This window comes from Macaca thibetana, chromosome 4 (assembly GCF_024542745.1).
Source record: "Macaca thibetana thibetana isolate TM-01 chromosome 4, ASM2454274v1, whole genome shotgun sequence".
Classification (NCBI taxonomy): Eukaryota; Metazoa; Chordata; class Mammalia; order Primates; family Cercopithecidae; genus Macaca; species Macaca thibetana.
In genome coordinates this window covers 36650001-36669534 of record NC_065581.1, presented here as the reverse complement: position 1 = coordinate 36669534, position 19534 = coordinate 36650001, and the positions used below count along the sequence as shown (strand labels likewise).

Genomic DNA, 19534 nt, shown 5'->3' with positions numbered 1-19534 from the left:
CTGAACCTTTTAGGTTAATTCTTAATTCTGTTTTCCTCTGTCTACATCTAGTCCATCAGCTGTTTTTATGTGTTTTACCTTCAGAATATATCCAATACCGGCTAGGTGCAGCTCATACCTGTAATCTCAGCACTTTGGGAGGCTGAGGCAGGTGTATCACCTGATATCAGGAGTTCAAGACCAGCCTGGCCAACCTGATGAAACCCTTTCTCTACCAAAAATACAAAAATTAGCCGGGTGTGGTGGTATGCAACTGAAATCCCAGCTACTGGGAAGGCTGAGGCACGAGAATTGCTTGAACCCAGGAGGCAGAGATTGCAGGGAGCCAAGACTGCACCACAGCCTGAGTGACAGAGCGAGACCCTTTCTCCAAAAAACAAGAAACAAAAAAAAAATCCAATACCAACCACTTTTTACTTTTTCCATTAACTCATTATAACCCATGCCATCATCATTTCACAAATGGATCAATACAGTGACCTCCTAATTTCCTTTCTCTGCTTCTGTTTTTCTCCCTTCGTGTCACATTATCACATAGTGGCCTGAGTGGTCTTAAGTGTTAATCAAATCATATTACTCCCCTGTTTTAAATCCTCTAATTGCATCTATTCCACTCAAAGTCCTATTTTCTTTCCCTAGTCTTGTGAAGCTCATTCTTACCTTGGACCTTTGGACGTGCTTTCTCGTTCACCGTATGCAGGTCTTTGTTCAACAGAATCTCTTTAGAGATATCTTCCTGACGACTTTATTTGAAATAACCCCCACTTTATCACTTTTCTTTGTCACATAGAACTTGTGACTCCCTGAAATACATGGGGTTTTTTTATGTTTGCTTTCTATATGAGGCAGGGAAATTGTCTGTGATTCTTAAATAGGAAAGGGATATGTGCAGTAGACATATGCATTTTGGAAAAGTTCTTCAGCAATTCTTACGTACACCTTTGATACAGAACCATTTATTTGCTTTGACTAATATAATTTACAGCTGTGTTAAGACTGGAAAAACACTACTTTTAAAACTGGAAGTGAGTGGTAGAATATATTTAGTAACAACAAAAAAACTAATAACTGAACTCGGGAGTTTCCCAACCGTCCTTTTTGACCTGTGGCTATTGTAACCTTCTTTCATCCTTTCTAGCGCTGAAACATCGCTTCCTTGCTGTTAAGACATCTTTCCTTTGCTTCATTCCCCTGCTATTGGTTGTTTGCAGAGCACTAACCACTAGGACTGGGTACTTAATTATGTTACTTCTCCATATCAAGAGGAGCAGTAAGTAGACTTCTAAACAAAATTTGAACAAAACTTGGCATATCTGGTTTGAAATGAGTTTCAAAGCCACCTTCAACTTAGTATCTTCATGATTTGAGCAATTAAATATGGTTAGTAACAGAAATAAGGTATGAATGATACTTGTCAGATATTTCTAGAAATATTGTTATAGTTAAAACTAAATTTACTTTTTCCCTTTTTTTGTCTTTTTTAACTCTTTAATCATTATCTCCCCATTATCTTCACCCCCCAGCCTCTGTAACCACCATTCCGCTCTCTGCTTCTATGAGTTCAATTGTTTTAGATTTCACATATAAGTGAGAGTGTTGCAGTATTTGTCTTTCCGTTCCTGGCTTATTTCACTTCATATTATGTTTTCCAATTCCATCCATGTCATTGCAAATGACTGAATTTCCATCTTGTTTTTAAGGCTGAATAGTATTCCATTCCATTGTGTATACAAGTTGAATATCCCGAATCTGAAACACTTGGTACCAGTTTCAGTTTGGGAAATTTTTTAGATTTTGGAATATTTGCAGAATACATACTGTCTGAACATTTCTAATCCAAAAATCTAAACTTCGAAATGCTCCAAATGAGCATTTCCTTTGCATGTCGTGTCAATTTTGGATTTTGGAGCAACCTGTATATACCACATTTTATTGTCTGTTTATCTGATCTGTATAGACTCAACTTAGATTGATTTTAAAATCAACTTAGGTTGATTCCATAACTTGACTATTGTGAATAGTGCTGCCGTGAATATGGGAATGCAGACATCACTTAAACAAACTGATTTTAAATCTTTGAGGTAAATATCCAGAAGTGGGATTGCTGGATCATATGGTAACTCTACTTTTAGATTTTTAAAGAACCTCCATATAGTTTTCCATGAGGGTTGTACTAATTTACATTCCCACCAATAACATTCAAGACTTCCCTTTGCTCCACATTCTCACCAACACTAAATCTTTCATCTTTGTGATAACAGACATTCTGACAGATATGAAATGATACCTCATTTTGGTTTTAATTTGCATTTCCCTAATGATTAATGATGTTGAGCTATTTTTTTAGTAGATCTGTTGGCCATTTGTGTGTCTTCTTTTCAGAAATGTGTATTTAGGTCCTTTGCCTGTTTTTTAATAGGGTTTTTTTTTGTTTGTTTTCTTGCTATTGAGTTGAGTTCCATATTATTTTGGATATTAACCCCTATCAGATGTATAGCATGCATATATTTTTTCTCATCCCATAGGTTATCTGTACACACTATTGTTTCCTTTGCTGTACAGAAGTTTTTTGGTTTGATGTTATCCCATTTGTCTGTATTCGCTTTTGCTCCCTGGGCTTTTGGGGTCAAATCCAAAAAAATCGTTGCTCAGATCAATGTCATGTGGGTTTCCCCCTTGTTTTCTTCTGGTAGTTTTTCAGTTTCAGGTCTTATGTTTAAGTCTTTCATCCATTTTGATTTTTGTATTCGGAGTGCAATTTCTTTTTTTTTTTTTTTGAGACAGAGTCTCGCTGTGTCTCCCAGGCTGGAGTGCAGTGGCGCGATCTCGGCTCACTGCAAGCTCCACCTCCCGGGTTCACGCCATTCTCCCGCCTCAGCCTCCCAAGTAGCTGGGACTACAGGCGCCCGCCACCACGCCCAGCTAGTTTTTTTTTTGTATTTTTAGTAGAGACGGGGTTTCACCATGTTAGCCAGGATAGTCTCGATCTCCTGACCTCGTGATCCACCCGCCTCGGCCTCCCAAAGTGCTGGGATTACAGGCTTGAGCCACCGTGCCCGGCCTCGGAGTGCAATTTCATTCTTTTTATATCCAGTTTTTCCAACACCATTTATTGAAGAGACCATCCTTTTCCCATTCTGTATTCTTGGGATTTTTGTCAAAGATCACTTGACCATACATGCATGGGTTCATTTCTTTTTTTTTTTGAGTCGGAGTCTCACTCTGTTGCCCAGGCTGGAGCGCAGTGGCACGATCTCGGCTCACTGCAAGCTCTGCCTCCTGGGTTCACACCATTCTCCTGCCTCAGCCTCCCCAGCAGCTAGGACTACAGGTGCACGCCACCGTGCCCAGCTAATTTTTGTATTTTTAGTAGAGACGGGGTTTCGCCATGTTAACCAGGATGGTCTCAATCTCTTGACCTTGCGATCCACCTCCCTTGGCTTCCCAAAGTGCTGGGATTATAGGTGTAAGACACTGCGCCCAGCCGCGTGGGTTCATTTCTGGGCTCTCTATATTGTTCCTTTGGTCTATGCTTCTGCTTTTTTTGCCAGGCCCATGCTGTTTTAATTACTATAGCTTTGTAGTATAGTTTGAAAGTAGGTAGTGTGACGCTTCCAGCTTTGTTCTTGTTTTGAGACAGGGTCTCATACTGTCACTCAGGCTGGAGTGCAGTGGCACAATCATGGCTGTCTTCAGCCTTCGCCTCCTGGGCTCAAGCGATCCTCCCACCTCAGCCTCCCAAGTAGCTGGGACTACAGGTGCGCCCCACCACATCCAACTATTTTTGTATTTTTTGTAGAGATGGGGTCTCCTTGTGTTGCCCAGGCTGGTCTCAAACTCCTGGGCTCCAGTGATCTGCCTGTTTCAGCCTCCCAAAGTGCTGGGATTACAGGCGTGAGCCACCACGCCCAGCCCAGCTTTCTTCTTTGTGTTTGTGACTGCCTTGGCTATTTGGGATTTTTTGTGATTGCATGTGAATTTTAGGATTGTTTTTTCTATTTCTATGAAAAATAACATCGCAACTGTGATAGAGATTGCATTGAATCTGATAGATCACTTTGAGTAGTGTGGACATTTTAACAATAGTAAGGCCAGGCACGGTGGCTCACACCTCTAGTCCCAGCATTTTGGGAGGCCAAGGCAGATGGATTGTGTGAGACCAGCCTGGGCAACATGGCAAAATCCCATCTCTACAAATAATTTAAAAATTAGCCGAGTGTGGTGATTCATGCTACTTGGGAGGCAGAGGTGGGAGAATCACCTGAGATCAGGAGGCAGAGGTTACAGTAAGCCAAGATTGCACCACTACAGTCCAGCCTGGGTCACGGAGCAAGACCCTCTCTCATAAAATTAAAATTAAAATTAAAATCTAAACCATGAACATAAGATATATTTTCATTTATTTGTGTCTTCAATTTCTTTTCTCAGCATTTTATAGTTTTCAGTGTACAGGTCTTTTACCTCCGTGCTTAAATATGTTTCTAAGTGTTTTTTTTTTGTTTTGTTTTGTTTTTTGTAGCTATTGTAAATGGAATTGATCTCTTGGTTTATTTTTCAGCTAGTTGTTAGTTTACAGAAATGCTGCTGATTTTTGTGTGTTGATTTTGTATCCTGCAACTTTACTGTATTTGTTTGTTAGTTCTAATGGGTTTTTGGTGGAGTCTTTAGGGTTTTCTGTATATAAGATCATGACGGGCCAGGCTTGGTGGCTTATGCCTATAATCCCAGCACTTTGGAAAGCTGAGGCAGGAGGATCATTGGAGCTCAGGAGTTTGAGACCAGCCTGGATAACATAATGAGACCCCATTTCTACCAAAAGAAATGAAAAAATTAGCCAGGTGTGGTGGCACATACCTGTAGTTTCAGCTACTTGGGAGGCTGAGGCAGGAGGATCAGTTGAACCCGGGAGACAGATTGCTATTAGTTTTTCATTAAATATTTGGTAGGATTCAGCAGTGAAGCCATCAGGTCCTGGGCTTTTCTTTGATGGGAGACTTATTACAGATTTAATCTCTTATTTTTTATCTGTTCAGGGTTTCTATTTCTTCATGGTTCAATCTTCATAGGTTATATTGTCAATGAATTTTTCCATTTTTTTCTGGGTTTTCCAATTGGTTGCCATATGATTATGCATAGTAGTCTCTTATCCTTTGTAGTTCTGTGGTATTCATTATAATGTCTCCTCTTTCATTTCTGATTTATTTATTTATTTATTTATTTATTTATTTATTTATTTATTTTTTTGAGATGGGAGTCTTGCTCATCGCCCAGGTTAGAGTGCAGTGGTGCAATCTCGGCTCACTGCAAGCTCTGCCTCCTGGGTTTACGCCATTCTCCTGTCTCAGCCTCCCAAGTAGCTGGGACTGCAGGTGCCTGCCACCACGCCCGGCTAATTTTTTGTATTTTTAGCAGAGACAGGGCTTCACCACATTAGCCAGGATGGTCTCTATCTCCTGACCTCGTGATCCACCCGCCTCGGCCTCTCAAAGTGCTGGGATTACAGGCGTGAGCTACCGTGCCCGGCCCATTTCTGATTTCTTGAGTCTTCTTTTTTTTTGGAGACAAGGTCTCACTCTGTCACACAGATTGGAGTGCAGTAGTGCAATCTCGGCTCACTGCAACTTCCACCTCCCAGGCTCAAGCAATCCTCTCACCTCAGCCTCCTGAGTAGCTAGGACCACAGGCATGTGCCACCATGCCTAGCTAATTGTTTGTATTTTTGGTAGAGACGGGGTTCACCATGTTGCCCAGGCTGGTCTCGAACTCCTGAGCACAAGTGATCCACCTGCCTCAGCCTCCCAAAGTGCTGGGATTACAGGCATGAGCCACTGTACCTGGCCTATGTTCACATTTTTATACAACTTGTCTTTAGAATTTTTTTTTTGTTAAGAGATGGGATCTCACTATATTTCCCAGGCTGGTCTTGAACTCCTGGGCTCAAGCAGTCCTCCCGCCTTGGCCTCCCAAAGTGCCGGAACTACAGGTGTAAGCCACCCTACCTGGCCTCTTTAGAACTTTTTTTATCTTTCAAAACTGAAACTCTATATACCATTGGAGAAAAACTCCTTGTTTCCCTTTTCCCCTATTCCTTGGCAACCTTTTTAATTTAAAACAGACTTAATTGTTCCAGCCTCCAGCCCTGCTCTGGAATTTTACTTCCCTTTGGTATAGATTGTTGAAGACAGGAAATTTGAATCATCTTTTAGTTCCTTTTTTCTAAAATAACATATCCAGCACTTCAGCCCTTCTTAATGTGGTCAAACCTGGGTCAAGATAAGGGGCCTTCAGTTAATACATTAAGCACACCTCTATCTCTGCAGAAGGACAAGCATCAGAACTCTGACTTGTCTTCCTCACTTTGAGACAGCCATTGGCCAGCCCATTGATACAGATGATGGACATGTTACTTTGTAGAAACAGCTCTTACCTGAAAGTCCTCATTTTCTGTTTGGTAGTCACTCTTTGCATTCTGACCACACACAAACATTGCTTATGAAATGCTAGATTGACCCTTAAGCTGTGTCAGTATTCCTTTCTGCTACCTAGAGTTTGCAAGTTACTTCTGGATCTGAATGTGATTAGTCTGTTTAAATTGTCATTGTTTTAACTTTTCCATGCATTTCATGCTATCTTCTAAGCCATTTTTCTCAAAGGCAGTAGTCTAGAGAAGGTTAACAAAGGATGGTACACTGGTTTGTTTCTTAATAGACTTTATTTTTTAGAGCAATTTTAGGTTCACAGAAAAATTGAACAAAAAGTACAAATAAGTTTTATATGCTCCCCACACAGAGAGCCTCCCCCACAATCGATCTGCTGCTCCACAGTGATACATTTGTTACAGTGAACCTACATTGACACATCATTATTAACCAAAGTCAGTAGTTTACATCTCATTTCACTCTTTTATGAGTTTTGACAAATGTATCTATCATTATTATATGCAACATCATTTCACTGCTCTAAAACTCCTCTGTGCTCTGCCTGTTCATCCCTTCCTTCCACCACTCCCTGGCAACCACTGATATTTTTATTGTCTCCATAATGTCAAATAGTTGGAATCATACAGTATGTAGCCTTTTTAGATTGGGTTCTTTCACTTAGTAATATGCATTTAAGGTTCCTCCATATCTTCATGGCTTAATAGCTCATTTCTTTTTAGCACTGAAGAATATTTCATTTTCTGGCCTCCTGAATAGCCAGTACCACAGGCATATAGCACTGCCATGACTGGCTCATGTGTGTGTTTGTGTTTGTTTTTGTTTTTGTTTTAACTTTAATTTCAGTATCTTTACTGAACTCTATGAGACCATGAGTTGTTTTTTTTTAAGTCCTGGTGTCAGGAATGATTGACAAGTTTTGTTGAATAAGAATCATGATTTGTTTCTCTGTTGCTTTGGGACTATAAACCTCAGGACAACTGAGGATAGAACAAGTATCTGCTCTATCACTGTGGTTCAGTTTCATAATAAACGAGTGAAATGTAAAACAAGCAATGCCAAGCAAGAAGCCATATAGCACTCTTGACATTTAGAGATAGTATTTGATTCCTAAACCTATCCTGAAACTTCTGGTTTTGAGGTCTCCCTCTGGACGGTAGTACTGTTTTGAGAAAGGCTGTTCTGTCATGAAATTGCAGAAACTGACACTGGTGAGCCACCAAGACCTAAACTTGGGTCTAAATTGAGAATATGCCCCAACTAAGTCCTGGAGTCTACAGTTCTTGAGGTTGTTTGGACCACTTAGTACCATTGATTTAATCAAAATTGACCTATGACTAGCACTTATTTTATAACTGTGTTTCCCTATCAATAAGGTTATTTTTAAAAACTGCTGTTGGCCGGGCGCAGTGGCTCACGCCTGTAATCCCAGCACTTTGGGAGGCTGAGGCAGGCAGATCACGAGGTCAGGAGATCAAGACCATCCTGCCTAACACAGTAAAACCCCATCTCTACTAAAAATACAAAAAATTAGCTGGGCGTGGTGGCGGGCACCTGTAGTCCCAGCTACTCAGGAGGCTGAGATAGGAGAATGGAGTGAACCTGGGAGGCGGAGGTGGCAGTGAGCCGAGATTGCGCCACCGCGCTCCAGCCTAGGCAACAGAGCAAGACTCTGTCTCAAAAAAACAAAACTGCTGTTTTACTGATTTTTAAAACTCCATTTATAATCAGTGAGATTTATGTAGCCCCGCTGTTACCCTAACACTATCTTTTCATTCTGCATGGCACTTATTCCTAAGGATATCATTTCCTAAGATGCTCTCGAACACTGTAAGAGGTTTTTCTATTACAGGAGACAGGCTTTTCTTTTCCTGATTAGGGAGTACTGACTTGCCAGTCACATAGGCTAGGCTCCTGACTCCCTTTACACTTAATCTTCTGATTTTCTAAAGACCTACAAATTGGCCAGGCACAGTGGCTCACGCCTGTAATCCCAGCACTTTGGGAGGCCAAGGCGGGTGGATCATGAGGTCAAGAGATTGAGACCATCCTGGCCAACATGGTAAAACCCCATCTCTACTAAAAATACAAAAATTAGCTGGGCGTGGTGGCACGTGCCTGTAGTCCCAGCTACTCCGGAGGCTGAGGCGGGAGAATCACTTGAACTCCGGAGGCAGAGGTTGCAGTGAGTTAAGATCACGCCATTGCACTCCAGCCTGGTAGGCAGAGCAAGATTCCATCTCAAAAAAAAAAAAAGACCTAGGAATCAGGAACTTTCCATCTGGGACAGTCTAGGGAGTACTTCCTATGCAAAAGTTAATAGTGTACTTGTTGAACACTAGAGAGTCATAAGTAGACATCTGAATTTTTTTGTTTTGATTTTTTTTGTTTGGTACAGAATCTCAATTTCTAGCCGTGTGTGATTATAATGTAAGAAAGACCTGTTCTTCTCATGCATAATAATTTAGAATCACTTAATATCCAGGTGTGCCTTTTTCTGGCCAAAAAAGGGAAACTCAGGAGGGCTGAATTGCTGGGGTTTAGGGTGGGGAGGTTTAGGCATGAAATAACCCACATGTTAGTATTTACTGAGTCTTTGCTGTTTTCTCCATTTTATTAAGATAGGGATGTGGAAGAAATGCTTTAGGAATAATCTTATAGGGTTTTTTTTTAGTTTTTTTTTTTTAATCTGTAAATTTTCCCAAGGGAACAAGAGTTACTTCATATTGAGCCAAATAGCAGTAAGCTTTCCAAAGGCCTTCTTTTCTGTTGTGCTTTCATATACTGTCCTCTTTTTTTTTTTTTAGGCCTTTGAACTGGCCACAGGTGACTATTTGTTTGAACCTCATTCAGGGGAAGAGTACACTCGAGATGAAGGTGAGAACCCTTAACCGTGGATGTGTGTGTGTGGTATTTACACTTTCCACATTTAGCTAACATCATTTGTTAGTACTGAAGAGCCTTAGTCTTGTTAGTGTGCAAAGCATATGTAAATCCCAGAAAAGTTAGAAATATAAAAGACATTTTATAGTAAGTTTTTAGATATTTTCTGAAAAATACTAAAGAGCTCTGTCAGAGTCAAAAGGCCACAGTTAACCTAAAACTTCTGTGTGCTGGACAGTTTTTTTCTTCAACATCTAGTTATCTTCCTTTCTGTATATATCAGTGGTTCATTCTTTACCCAGTTTGAGTTTACCTGTTCATCAACCTGTTGCTCAATTATGCCTCCAAATTTATTTAGAGGTCAGTAACTTTAATATACACACACTACTTAAATGCAGAGACTATATCCTATTTCTATAAATTCTGCCAACATTTAGCATTCTTTTTTCCCTTTTCTGAATATAAAACTGTAATTTTTTCTTCTTTGGAATTCCATTTTAAAACAAAATAGAATGGATTTACATGTTGTGGTAGCCAGTGGGAAAAGCTTAAGCTGCCAGTAACTTTGTCTGAGAGACTGTGGAAGCAGGCAACTGTATATGTCTGATTTTTCTATTATGATGGCATCCAGATAACTAAATGGGTTAATAATTTGAGTGAACAAACAAAATTTTTTTTTTTTTTTGAGACGAAATCTCACTCTGTCACCAGGCTGGAGTGCAGTGGTTCAAGCGATTCTCGTGCCTCGGCCTCCTGAGTAGCTGGGACTACAGGCATGCACCACCACACCCAGCTAATTTTTGTATTTTTAGTAGAGGCGGGGTTTCACCATGTTGGCCAGGATGGTCTCTATCTCTTGACCTCGTGGTCCACCCCTTTCAGCCTCCCAAAGTGCTGGGATTACAGGCATGAGCCACCGCGCCCAGCCAAGAAAATGTTTTATACAGTTGAGGCAGCTTATGTTTTATTTGTAGGATTAATGAGGATTATTTTGAGAGATCACTACAGCATCTACCCTCCCAATGTAGAGAACATGTTCTTTTTGTACTTTCCTTGAGTCTTTGGGAACACGTATTTCATGCTCTATGGAACCAGGAGTGCTCTTTGTTTCTCAAAATGTGGTCTTCTGGGATATTAATAGGTAATGTTAGTAGGACCTGCTAATATCCCTAATGAATTCCATTTGGAAAATGCTATCCAATTCCTGTGAATGCCTATTTAAGTGAGTACATATTTTATATGTATAAGCCCCATGTTAGAGGGTACTATAATTACTACTTGATTTTACCCACTCTCTGCTTGCTATTTTTCTGGGTTATAGGTTTGGGGTTATAGACTTACAGTGTTTGGGGTTATAGGCCTAGAAACTACCTACTATATTTGTTGGGAGGGTAATTAATTTTTTTTTACTTCCCTAGATTCTCCATAAATGTTAGTGTGTGGTACAGAACACGTATAGTGGCTAGAATTATATCAAGTAGTAGTATGCTACCAAACCTGAAAATTTTAATATATATGCAGAGTCCCAAATAAGGGGACAGGGAAAAACTATCTTCCCTAGATATTTAAATTCTAATTTATTCCATCCTATACCAGTTAGTACTAATAGTCCTTAGGTCAAACATCAACCCTACCTGTGCTGTTCTACTGCAGTTTGGCCTATAAGAGCAGGAACAAGCAAACCCTTACCCCTGACTAGTGTGTGCAGTTTGTTACAAGTCATGGTAGGACAGGAGCCTGAGTACCATGTCCTCTACTCTGGCTTTCCACAGCCCTAACTCATGGGATAATACTTAATAATTTTGTCTGTCAAGTATATCAATCCTCATAAGCCAAAGATAGGTTGCAGGAATTAAATGTAAAGTAACAACTTCAAGGGAATTCCTTGGTATAGGAAAAATATTTAAAGAACCAATATTTTACTTGGAAGTTTACTTAAGTTTCTAAGAACTTTAAGAAGTTCTCTTAGAAACTATAGTCTAAGTTTTTCCTTGGTATTCTCATTTTGGTTATTGTTAATGGTAAAAACACATTTGCAGGTCCTGCCAAAAACCAGCAGAAAAATTCTTGGCATGCAGGTACTTGTTACCAAACCATAAATTCAGTCAAAACTGCTCAAAGGTTGTAGGGAAGTCATAAATGTGAAGTCTTCTTTAAATGACACCTACTCCTTTACATGAGAAAGATATAACCTGAAACCTTCACAAATTCCCAGATAATATGAATGTCTCTAGCATGTTATTTCCCCTGTAAGATACATAACTGGAAGTTTAACCCTTAATGATTCTGTAACTACAGGATAAAAGTATTTTATAAAGCTTTTTTTCTGGCCAGGAGCCATCATTTAAAAAAAAAAAACTTTTATATTCTGCCTGGGTGTTCACGCCTGTAATCCCAGCACTTTGGGAGACTGAGGTGGGTGGATCACTTGAGCCCAGGAGTTTGAGACCAGCCTGGGCAACATGGCAAAACCCCACCCATCTCTACAAAAAATACAGGCCAGGCACAGTGGCTCACACCTGTAATCCCAGCATTTTGGGAGGCCAAGGCAGGCAGATCACCTGAAGTCAGGAGTTCAAGACCAGCCTGGCCAACATGTGAAACCCTGTCTCTACTACAAATACAAAAATTAGCTGGACATGGTGGTGTGCAACTGTAATCCCAGCTACTCAGGAGGCTGAGACACAAGAGTCACTGGAACCCAGGAGGCGGAGGTTGCAGTGAGCCAAGATCATGCCATTGCACTCCAGCCTGGGCGACAGAGCAAGACTCCATCTCAAAAAAAAAAAAAGGTTTTATATTCTTAATTTCTGTCACCTGCAGAGGAAAAAAAAAAAAAAGACAGTAGATCTGCCTGAGGTGTGTGTACTGGTTGTTCCCAGACTCACCTCCTGGTTAAGAGGCTGCATGCCTCCCTGGTGGCGCTCATGATCCATATTCATACTGTGACGATTACAGATCATCAAGTAGCTATACTTTAAAATGTTTGTGCTAATCTTTACTCTTAAAAAATGATTTTAGGAAAAAAAGCTTTAGACAAGACATAAGATAATTGGTTTTCATTTGAGTTTTAGCTCATATTAGCCCTGACGTTTCAAGTTAGGCCATTTGTGCTTTTTGAAGTTCTATTTTCTCATCTTTAAAATGGGGTATCAGCCAGGTGGTGACCCAGGCCTGTGATCCCAACACTTCGGGAGGCCAAGGCAGGAGTATTGCTTGAGCCCAGGAGTTTGAGACCAGCTTGGCAGTATGCCATGACCTCATCTCTCCAAAAAATGTTTTAAGTCAGCAGGTGTGGTGGCACATGCCTGAAGTCCCAGCCACTGGGGAGGCTGAGACAGAACGATCACAAATAATAGTTCCAGAATGTCTAACACATATTTGGACAGTTTTTTAAATCTTACCTAAAGAACCTACCTGAACCTAGATATATAGACAAAAGAGAAGTAAAGATGAAGATAAGCCTCCAAAATCCAGAATGGTACTTGCCCGACACTGTCGGGTGACCAATCACCAGAAATAATTCTTGGCCTTCCCAGTCAGTCTTCCCTTCATTATCTTTGGTTTTATTTGTAGTTACTTTTAAACAGCTAGTCCTTGAAAAAGCTAATCATAGAAAAACCTCTTTTACAGCTTGTCCTTGATCTATTCTTCTTACCCTTCTATTTTAGACCACATTGTGCACATTATAGAGCTGATAGGCAGAATTCCAAGATGCTTTGCCCTCAGTGGGAAATATTCACAAGACTTCTTCAATCGCAGAGGTAGTATTGTTACATGAGTTTTAATCTAGGACCCAGGGGATACTTCAGGAAGCAGAGCATTCACACCAAGATTGTTTTTAGTTATCACTGAATCCACAAAAATTTGACTTTGTGAATTCTCCATTAGATGGATAGAGTCTTCCTCTTCCCATTTAGGATAGCAAGCAAGCCTGATATGCTTTACAAAGAGGTGTGCATGCTACTCTTTCTGCTATTTTCTAGAGCTACATTTGTTACTCTTGTTATGTATCTTTTTTTTCCCCCTTCTTGAAATGTTTGAAATATACAGATCACATTGCATTGATCATAGAACTTCTGGGGAAGGTGCCTCGCAAGCTCATTGTGGCAGGAAAATATTCCAAGGAATTTTTCACCAAAAAAGGTAAAGTAAATGTGTTCCCAGACATTAAGGAGGCAGAAGTGTTTTAAGAGGTAAGCACATATTCCCAATATCCTACAGAATGATGGGCCTACCCTGAATGCTAACCTGTGACTTAGCAAAGAGGTAAAAAAGTGGTCAAGAGCAGAGACTGAGCCAGGCGCGGTGGCTCATACCTGTAATCCCAGCACTTTGGGAGACCGAGGCAGGCAAATCACAATGTCAGGAGTTTGAGAACAGCCTAGCCAACATGGTGAAAGCCCATCTCTACTAAAATACAAAAAATCAGCTGGGAGTAGTGGCAGGCGCCTGTAATCTCAGCTACTTAGGAGGCTAAGACAGGAGAATCGCTTGAACCCGGGAGGCAGAGGTTGCAGTGAGCCAATATCGCACCATTGCACTGTAGCCTGGGCAACAAGAGCGAAACTCCATCTCAAAAAAAAAAAAAGCAGAGACTGGAGCCGGGCATGGTGGCTCACGCCTGTAATCCCAACACTTTGGGAATCCAAGGCAGGACGATCACTTGAGTCTAGGAGTTCGAGACCAACCTGGGAAACATAGGAAAATCCCGTCTCTACAAAAGTTTTTTTAATTAACTGAGCATGGTGGTACACACCTATGGTCCCACCTACTCCAAAGGCTGGGGTGGGAGGATCACTTGAGCCTGGGAGGTCAAGGCTGCAGTGAGCCATGATTGCCACTGCACTCCAGCGTGGGCAACCAGAGCAAGATCCTGTCTCAGGGTAAAAAAAGAGCAGAGACTGGAGCCAGACTGTCAAACCCTGGCTACTCCCCTAGCCATGTGACCTTTGCCAGGATCTAACTGTGCCTCAGTTTGCTGATTTCTTAATGGAGATAATAATAATGTATACTTCTGGCCGGGCGCGGTGGCTCAAGCCTGTAATCCCAGCACTTTGGGAGGCCGAGACGGGCGGATCACGAGGTCAGGAGATCGAGACCATCCTGGGTAACACAGTGAAACCCCGTCTCTACTAAAAATACAAAAACTTAGCCGGGCGAGGTGGCAGGCGCCTGTAGTCCCAGCTACTCGGGAGGCTGAGGCAGGAGAATGGCGTGAACCCGGGAGGCGGAGCTTGCAGTGAGCTGAGATCCGGCCACTGCACTCCAGCCTGGGTGACAGAGCGAGACTCCGTCTCAAAAAAAAAAAAAAATAATAATAATAATAATAATAATGTATACTTCTTACTAAGTTAGTTAATATGTATGGTGCCTGCATGCAGTTGGTTGATTACTTTTATAGCAATTCTGAAAAATGGACAAATTTTTTGCTGGCGTTTGGTCTAAGAACTGCCTCTACCAAAGGGCAGGTCATTTAAGCTTCTTACATAAGGGCAGGGACTACATCTCACTCATCTTTGTATCCAGTGACACCTAACACAGTCACTCGAAGTACATTAGTCATACAAACGAACTTTACACTTTTTAGTTTTATGTATTTGTTGTTATTAACAAAAAAAACTTCCAATTTTTGACTTGATAATATATTTCTTAAGCATTGCAAAAAAAAAAAAAAAAAAAAAAACTGAAATGTGAAAACCTCACCTAGAAGCATCTAGGAAACGGTCTGGTTTTTTTACCTCCATTGTGCCATGGTTCCCTTTTTCCTCACAACTTCTACAGAAGTGCTGAGAAAAATGACTTTTCTTAATCCTTGACAGGAGCCATCCTCAGAAACATTACCCTTTCTTAAACCTCTTTTAGGTGGGAAAATTTTAAAATGTTTCGTAAGAGTTCTTCCTTATGTACAGTCAGATTAAGGCATGTGTGTTTACCAGGTAGGTAATCAAATAGGCACTCACTGCTCACAAAAGAGACTTAAAATTTTTATTTTTAAAAAAATATTATTATTATTATTATTATTATTATTATTATTATTGAGACAGGGTGTCACTCTGTCACCCAGGCTGGAGTACAGTGGTGCAATCTTGGCTCACTGCAACCTCCACCTCCCAGGTTCAAATGATCCTCCTGCCTCAGCCTCCCAAGTAGCTAGGACCACAGGCACGTGCCACCATACACAGCTAATTTTTTGTATTTTTGGTAGAGGCAGGGTTTCACTTATGTTGCCCAACTGGTCTTGAACTCCTGAGCTCAAGTGATCCACCCAACTCAGCCTCCCAAAGTGCTGGAATTACAGGCGTGAGCCGCTGTGCCTGGCCAACTTAAAATTTTAAAGCAGCATTTGCCTTAGCTATTAATAATTGACTATCTTTTAAAATTTTTTCACTTCAAAGAAGCAATTAGGTTGATAATCCAGTATAGTATATAGAGCAGCAGTCCCCGATCTTTTTGGCACCATGGACTGGTTTTGTGGAAGATAATTTTTCTGTGGACAGTGGGGGTTGGGGGGTAGGGGGATGTTTTGGAGATAAAACTGTGTCACCTCAGATTGTCAGGCATTAGGTTCTTTTATGGAGCATGCAACCTAGATCCCTACTGCAGTTCACAGTAGGATTCACACTCCTATGAGAATCTAATGCAGCCACTGATCTGACAGGAGGCAGAGCTTAGGCAGTAATGCTCTCTGGCCCACCACTGACCTGCTGCTGTGCAGACCTGACAGACCACAGACTGGTACCACAGAGGGTATTGGTATAGAGTTGAGGACCCCTGGTATAGAATATATGAAGCTGTTGTATCTGAAAGCTGTGTAGGATTTGGGGGTTTTTTTGTTGCTTTTATCCATGCTTGACATTATGATTTAATTTTAAATTACTGCCTCACTGTGAAGCAACATATACTAAACTATTGAGCACATACACAAAAAAGAGCATAAGCAAATTATTCTTGGTATGTGGTGCTAGAGTGCCTCTGTACACCATATGAGACCATGTTGAAGACAGGCATTTCATGTTTGTTTTAGTAGTAAATACCTATCCTGATTGTCATACCCAGTTTGACTGGGACCCAAAAAAATCCTAGAATAGGGGAAAAAACAAATTACCTTAAATTTTTAGAGCCTTATGAAGAATAGAGGCACTTCTTTCTGAGGCATATGCCAGAAACAAAATGCTTTGTGAATGCAGGATTAGATTCTGATTGCAAAATCTGATTCCTCATAGACTACATGGATTAGTTCCACAAGAGGACCTTGTCATTTGTCTGTGTTGATCAGTGACTTTTTCTATACTGTCTTCACTGCAGGTGACCTTAAACATATCACGAAGCTGAAACCTTGGGGCCTTTTTGAGGTTCTAGTGGAGAAGTATGAGTGGTCTCAGGAAGAGGCAGCTGGCTTCACAGATTTCTTACTGCCCATGTTGGAGCTGATCCCCGAGAAGAGAGCCACTGCCGCCGAGTGTCTTCGGCACCCTTGGCTTAACTCCTAAGCCCCTGCCCACCACCACAGCAGAGATCACACACTGACCCTCCGCCCTTCCCCTCCAAGCATTTTCCTCTTCCCTTTTCAGGGTGAAGCTCTTCCTTCAAGAGTTTCTAGATCTTGGTTTTTTTTAATCCAACATGTTCATTTGGGTTTGCTTACTTGACCCTGTGGAGATCCCCACAGCCATTGGGCATCCTAGGTGAATTTGGCCTTGGTTGGGCTCTGCCAAAGACTAATGGACTAAAATGTGAAACAGCCTCTTGCCCTGTACCTTTCCTTCCCATTAGGACATCCTTTAAATTATAAGCATCCTTTTTGAAAAGAGCTATGAAGGTGTATGAGCCCATCCTTTTATTCATTGACTCTAAGAGTCAAATTTTCTAGTGCATATCCTATTGCCAGCATAAGGATGAGGAGGGGAAAGGGTGTTAATTCTGTGTACAGCAGAGACATTAAACTTGCTGTGTCCAGGCTACATCATCTTCCTGGACTGTTTCTGTTGTTCTCTATGTTCACATTTTTTCCTGCAACTTTTAAGCTACTGTCTTTTAATTAGCTGTGTGAACACCAAATTTGGGTACCATTTTATCACTGTTCAAAGCACTGTCGAATTCCTTTCATCCTTTAATAGTTAAGATCTTTGAATCTTCAGTCTGATTTTTAATGTAAGCAAAAACAGAACCATTGAATAGTAATTTCTTGAGAACCTCAGGTGTTCTATAAACAGTCCTTTCCTGTATGTCTTCTGTTGCCCTAAGACCAGAGTTATTTTGGTTGGCTGTTTTGTTTTGTTTTGTGTTTTTGTATCCTTGGCTGGCACTTTACTCATTGCACTTGAGTTTATTGCCCCATAACTAAAGGATCAGGATGACGTTAGAACGGAGATCTGGATTTCAGAGCTTTCCCACTTAAGTAGATCTTGAGATTCTGATTCTTTTCCAGACAGTCCCCTGCTTTCATGTACAGCTTTTTCTTTACCTTGCCCAAAACTCTGGCCTTGAAGCAGTTTTCCTCTATGGCTTTGCCTTTCTCATATTCTCAGAGGCTCGAGTCTTTAATATAACCCCAAATGAAAGAACCAAGGGGAGGGGTGGGATGGCACTTTTTTTTGTTGATCTTGTTTTGTTTTGTTTTGTTTTTTGGTTGGTTCGTTGTTTTTTAAGATTAGCCATTCTCTGCTGCTATTTCCCTACATAATGTCAGTTTTTAACCATAATTTTGACATGATTGAGATGTACTTGAGGCTTTTTTGTTTTAATTGAGAAAAGACTGCCATTTTTTTTTTAGGATGAGCCTCTCGTAGACTTGACCTAGATATTACATATTCCTCCAGTAATATTGAAGAGCAAAAGAGGGGCAGGACTGGGGTCACAGCCGCTTCTTCAGCATGGACCAAGTGGGCCTTGGGGATTACAGCATTCTCGAAGTGGCTATAGGACTCGAATTTACAGAAAGCCACAGAGGTGCAACTTGAGGCTCTACTGCTAGCAAGCCACCAGTGAGGCTGTTGGGTAACCACCTTTCTATACGGGAGATTGGAGTCTACTTTGTCATTTATCCACCAACAGTGACAAAGGAAAAGTGGTGCCGTTATGCAATCCATTTAATTCATAAACATATTACTCTGAGTAACTGGCCAGCCATTCTTCGGATCCTTCATTGGGTACTCCTGAACTCAGACATGTTCCTGTAGAAAGAATTTTAAGTTAGGCTTTCTATGCACCTACCAAGAATCAAGAGAATAGATTGTATCAAACAACGGCAGGGAAATCCTTCAGCAATTCTAATCCACTTTGGGTTTTCAGCTGTTTTTACATCTAAAGCAATAGACTAGAACTGAATTATCTTCTACACTGTAAAATCACAATTGTGGAATTACAGGAATTCTGGTGATATTAAGGTGAAATAAAACATGCAAAAGGCCCTATTTTAACAGTTGATGTGACAGTAAATTTTAATAGAACCTGTAACTTCATTTTGGAAGTGCTCCTCCACCAAATAAGGGCTTTCCCCCCTATTGTTTAAGGAGCCAGATGGATTGAAAGATGTGGAAATAGGCAGCTGTAGAACTTGATCTTCCAAGTACCCCATGTATCTTTATTGAGCTTAATTATAATACTGTCAAATTGCCACGATCTCACTAAAGGATTTCTATTTGCTGTCAGTTAAAAATAAAGCCCTAAATACATTTTTATTCTTTCTACTGAGTGCATTGTCTGTTTTCTTTGTAAATGCCGTACAATAAACAAATTATTTAATAACCAACATGTTTCCAAAAATCTCTTGTTCATGTGTTGTCCAAATTGCTCTGCCCTGAGTAGTTGGAGGAAAAGATCAGTTGAGTATGCTTTTTTAATTTAAATATGGAATGAAACAGTACAGATTGCACACTTGCCATTTTGTGGGGTTCATAGTTTTGCGTCTGCTTTAAATTGGGAGTGGGATAGAATTAACAGCCAAATTAACATTTGTGGAATACTATTTTTCAGCCTGTTTTTTTTGTTTTTGTTTTTGTTTTTGTTTTTGTTTTGAAAATTGTTTTTCCCTACGTCCAATAGATAGCACTTTCTTTCAGAAGATTTGTCGGGGTGGTTGTTTTTCTCAAATTATAAATGCACAGTATGTGCGAAATCCAGAAGACTTAGAAATATAAGCTCTTACTAAGGCAATGGCATGATGTGTTACACAGGCTTTCATACACTTGTCTCTTCATTTCTTGGATAGA

The 19534-nt window shown here is 40.6% G+C and overlaps 1 protein-coding gene across 2 annotated transcripts in view; it reads left to right on the top strand.

Annotated features, from left to right (window-relative positions):
* Nucleotides 1-19072, top strand: part of SRPK1 (SRSF protein kinase 1) — a 92474-nt gene extending 73402 nt beyond the window's left edge. For both annotated transcript variants that reach the window (XM_050787597.1, XM_050787596.1), the window contains 3 exons: nt 9245-9314; nt 13374-13466; nt 16629-19072. In XM_050787597.1, the coding sequence (XP_050643554.1) occupies nt 9245-9314; nt 13374-13466; nt 16629-16813 (348 nt within the window). In that variant the 3' untranslated portion in view covers nt 16814-19072. The remainder of the gene's footprint in view (nt 1-9244; nt 9315-13373; nt 13467-16628) is intronic.
* The last annotated feature ends 462 nt before the right edge of the window (nt 19073-19534 follow it).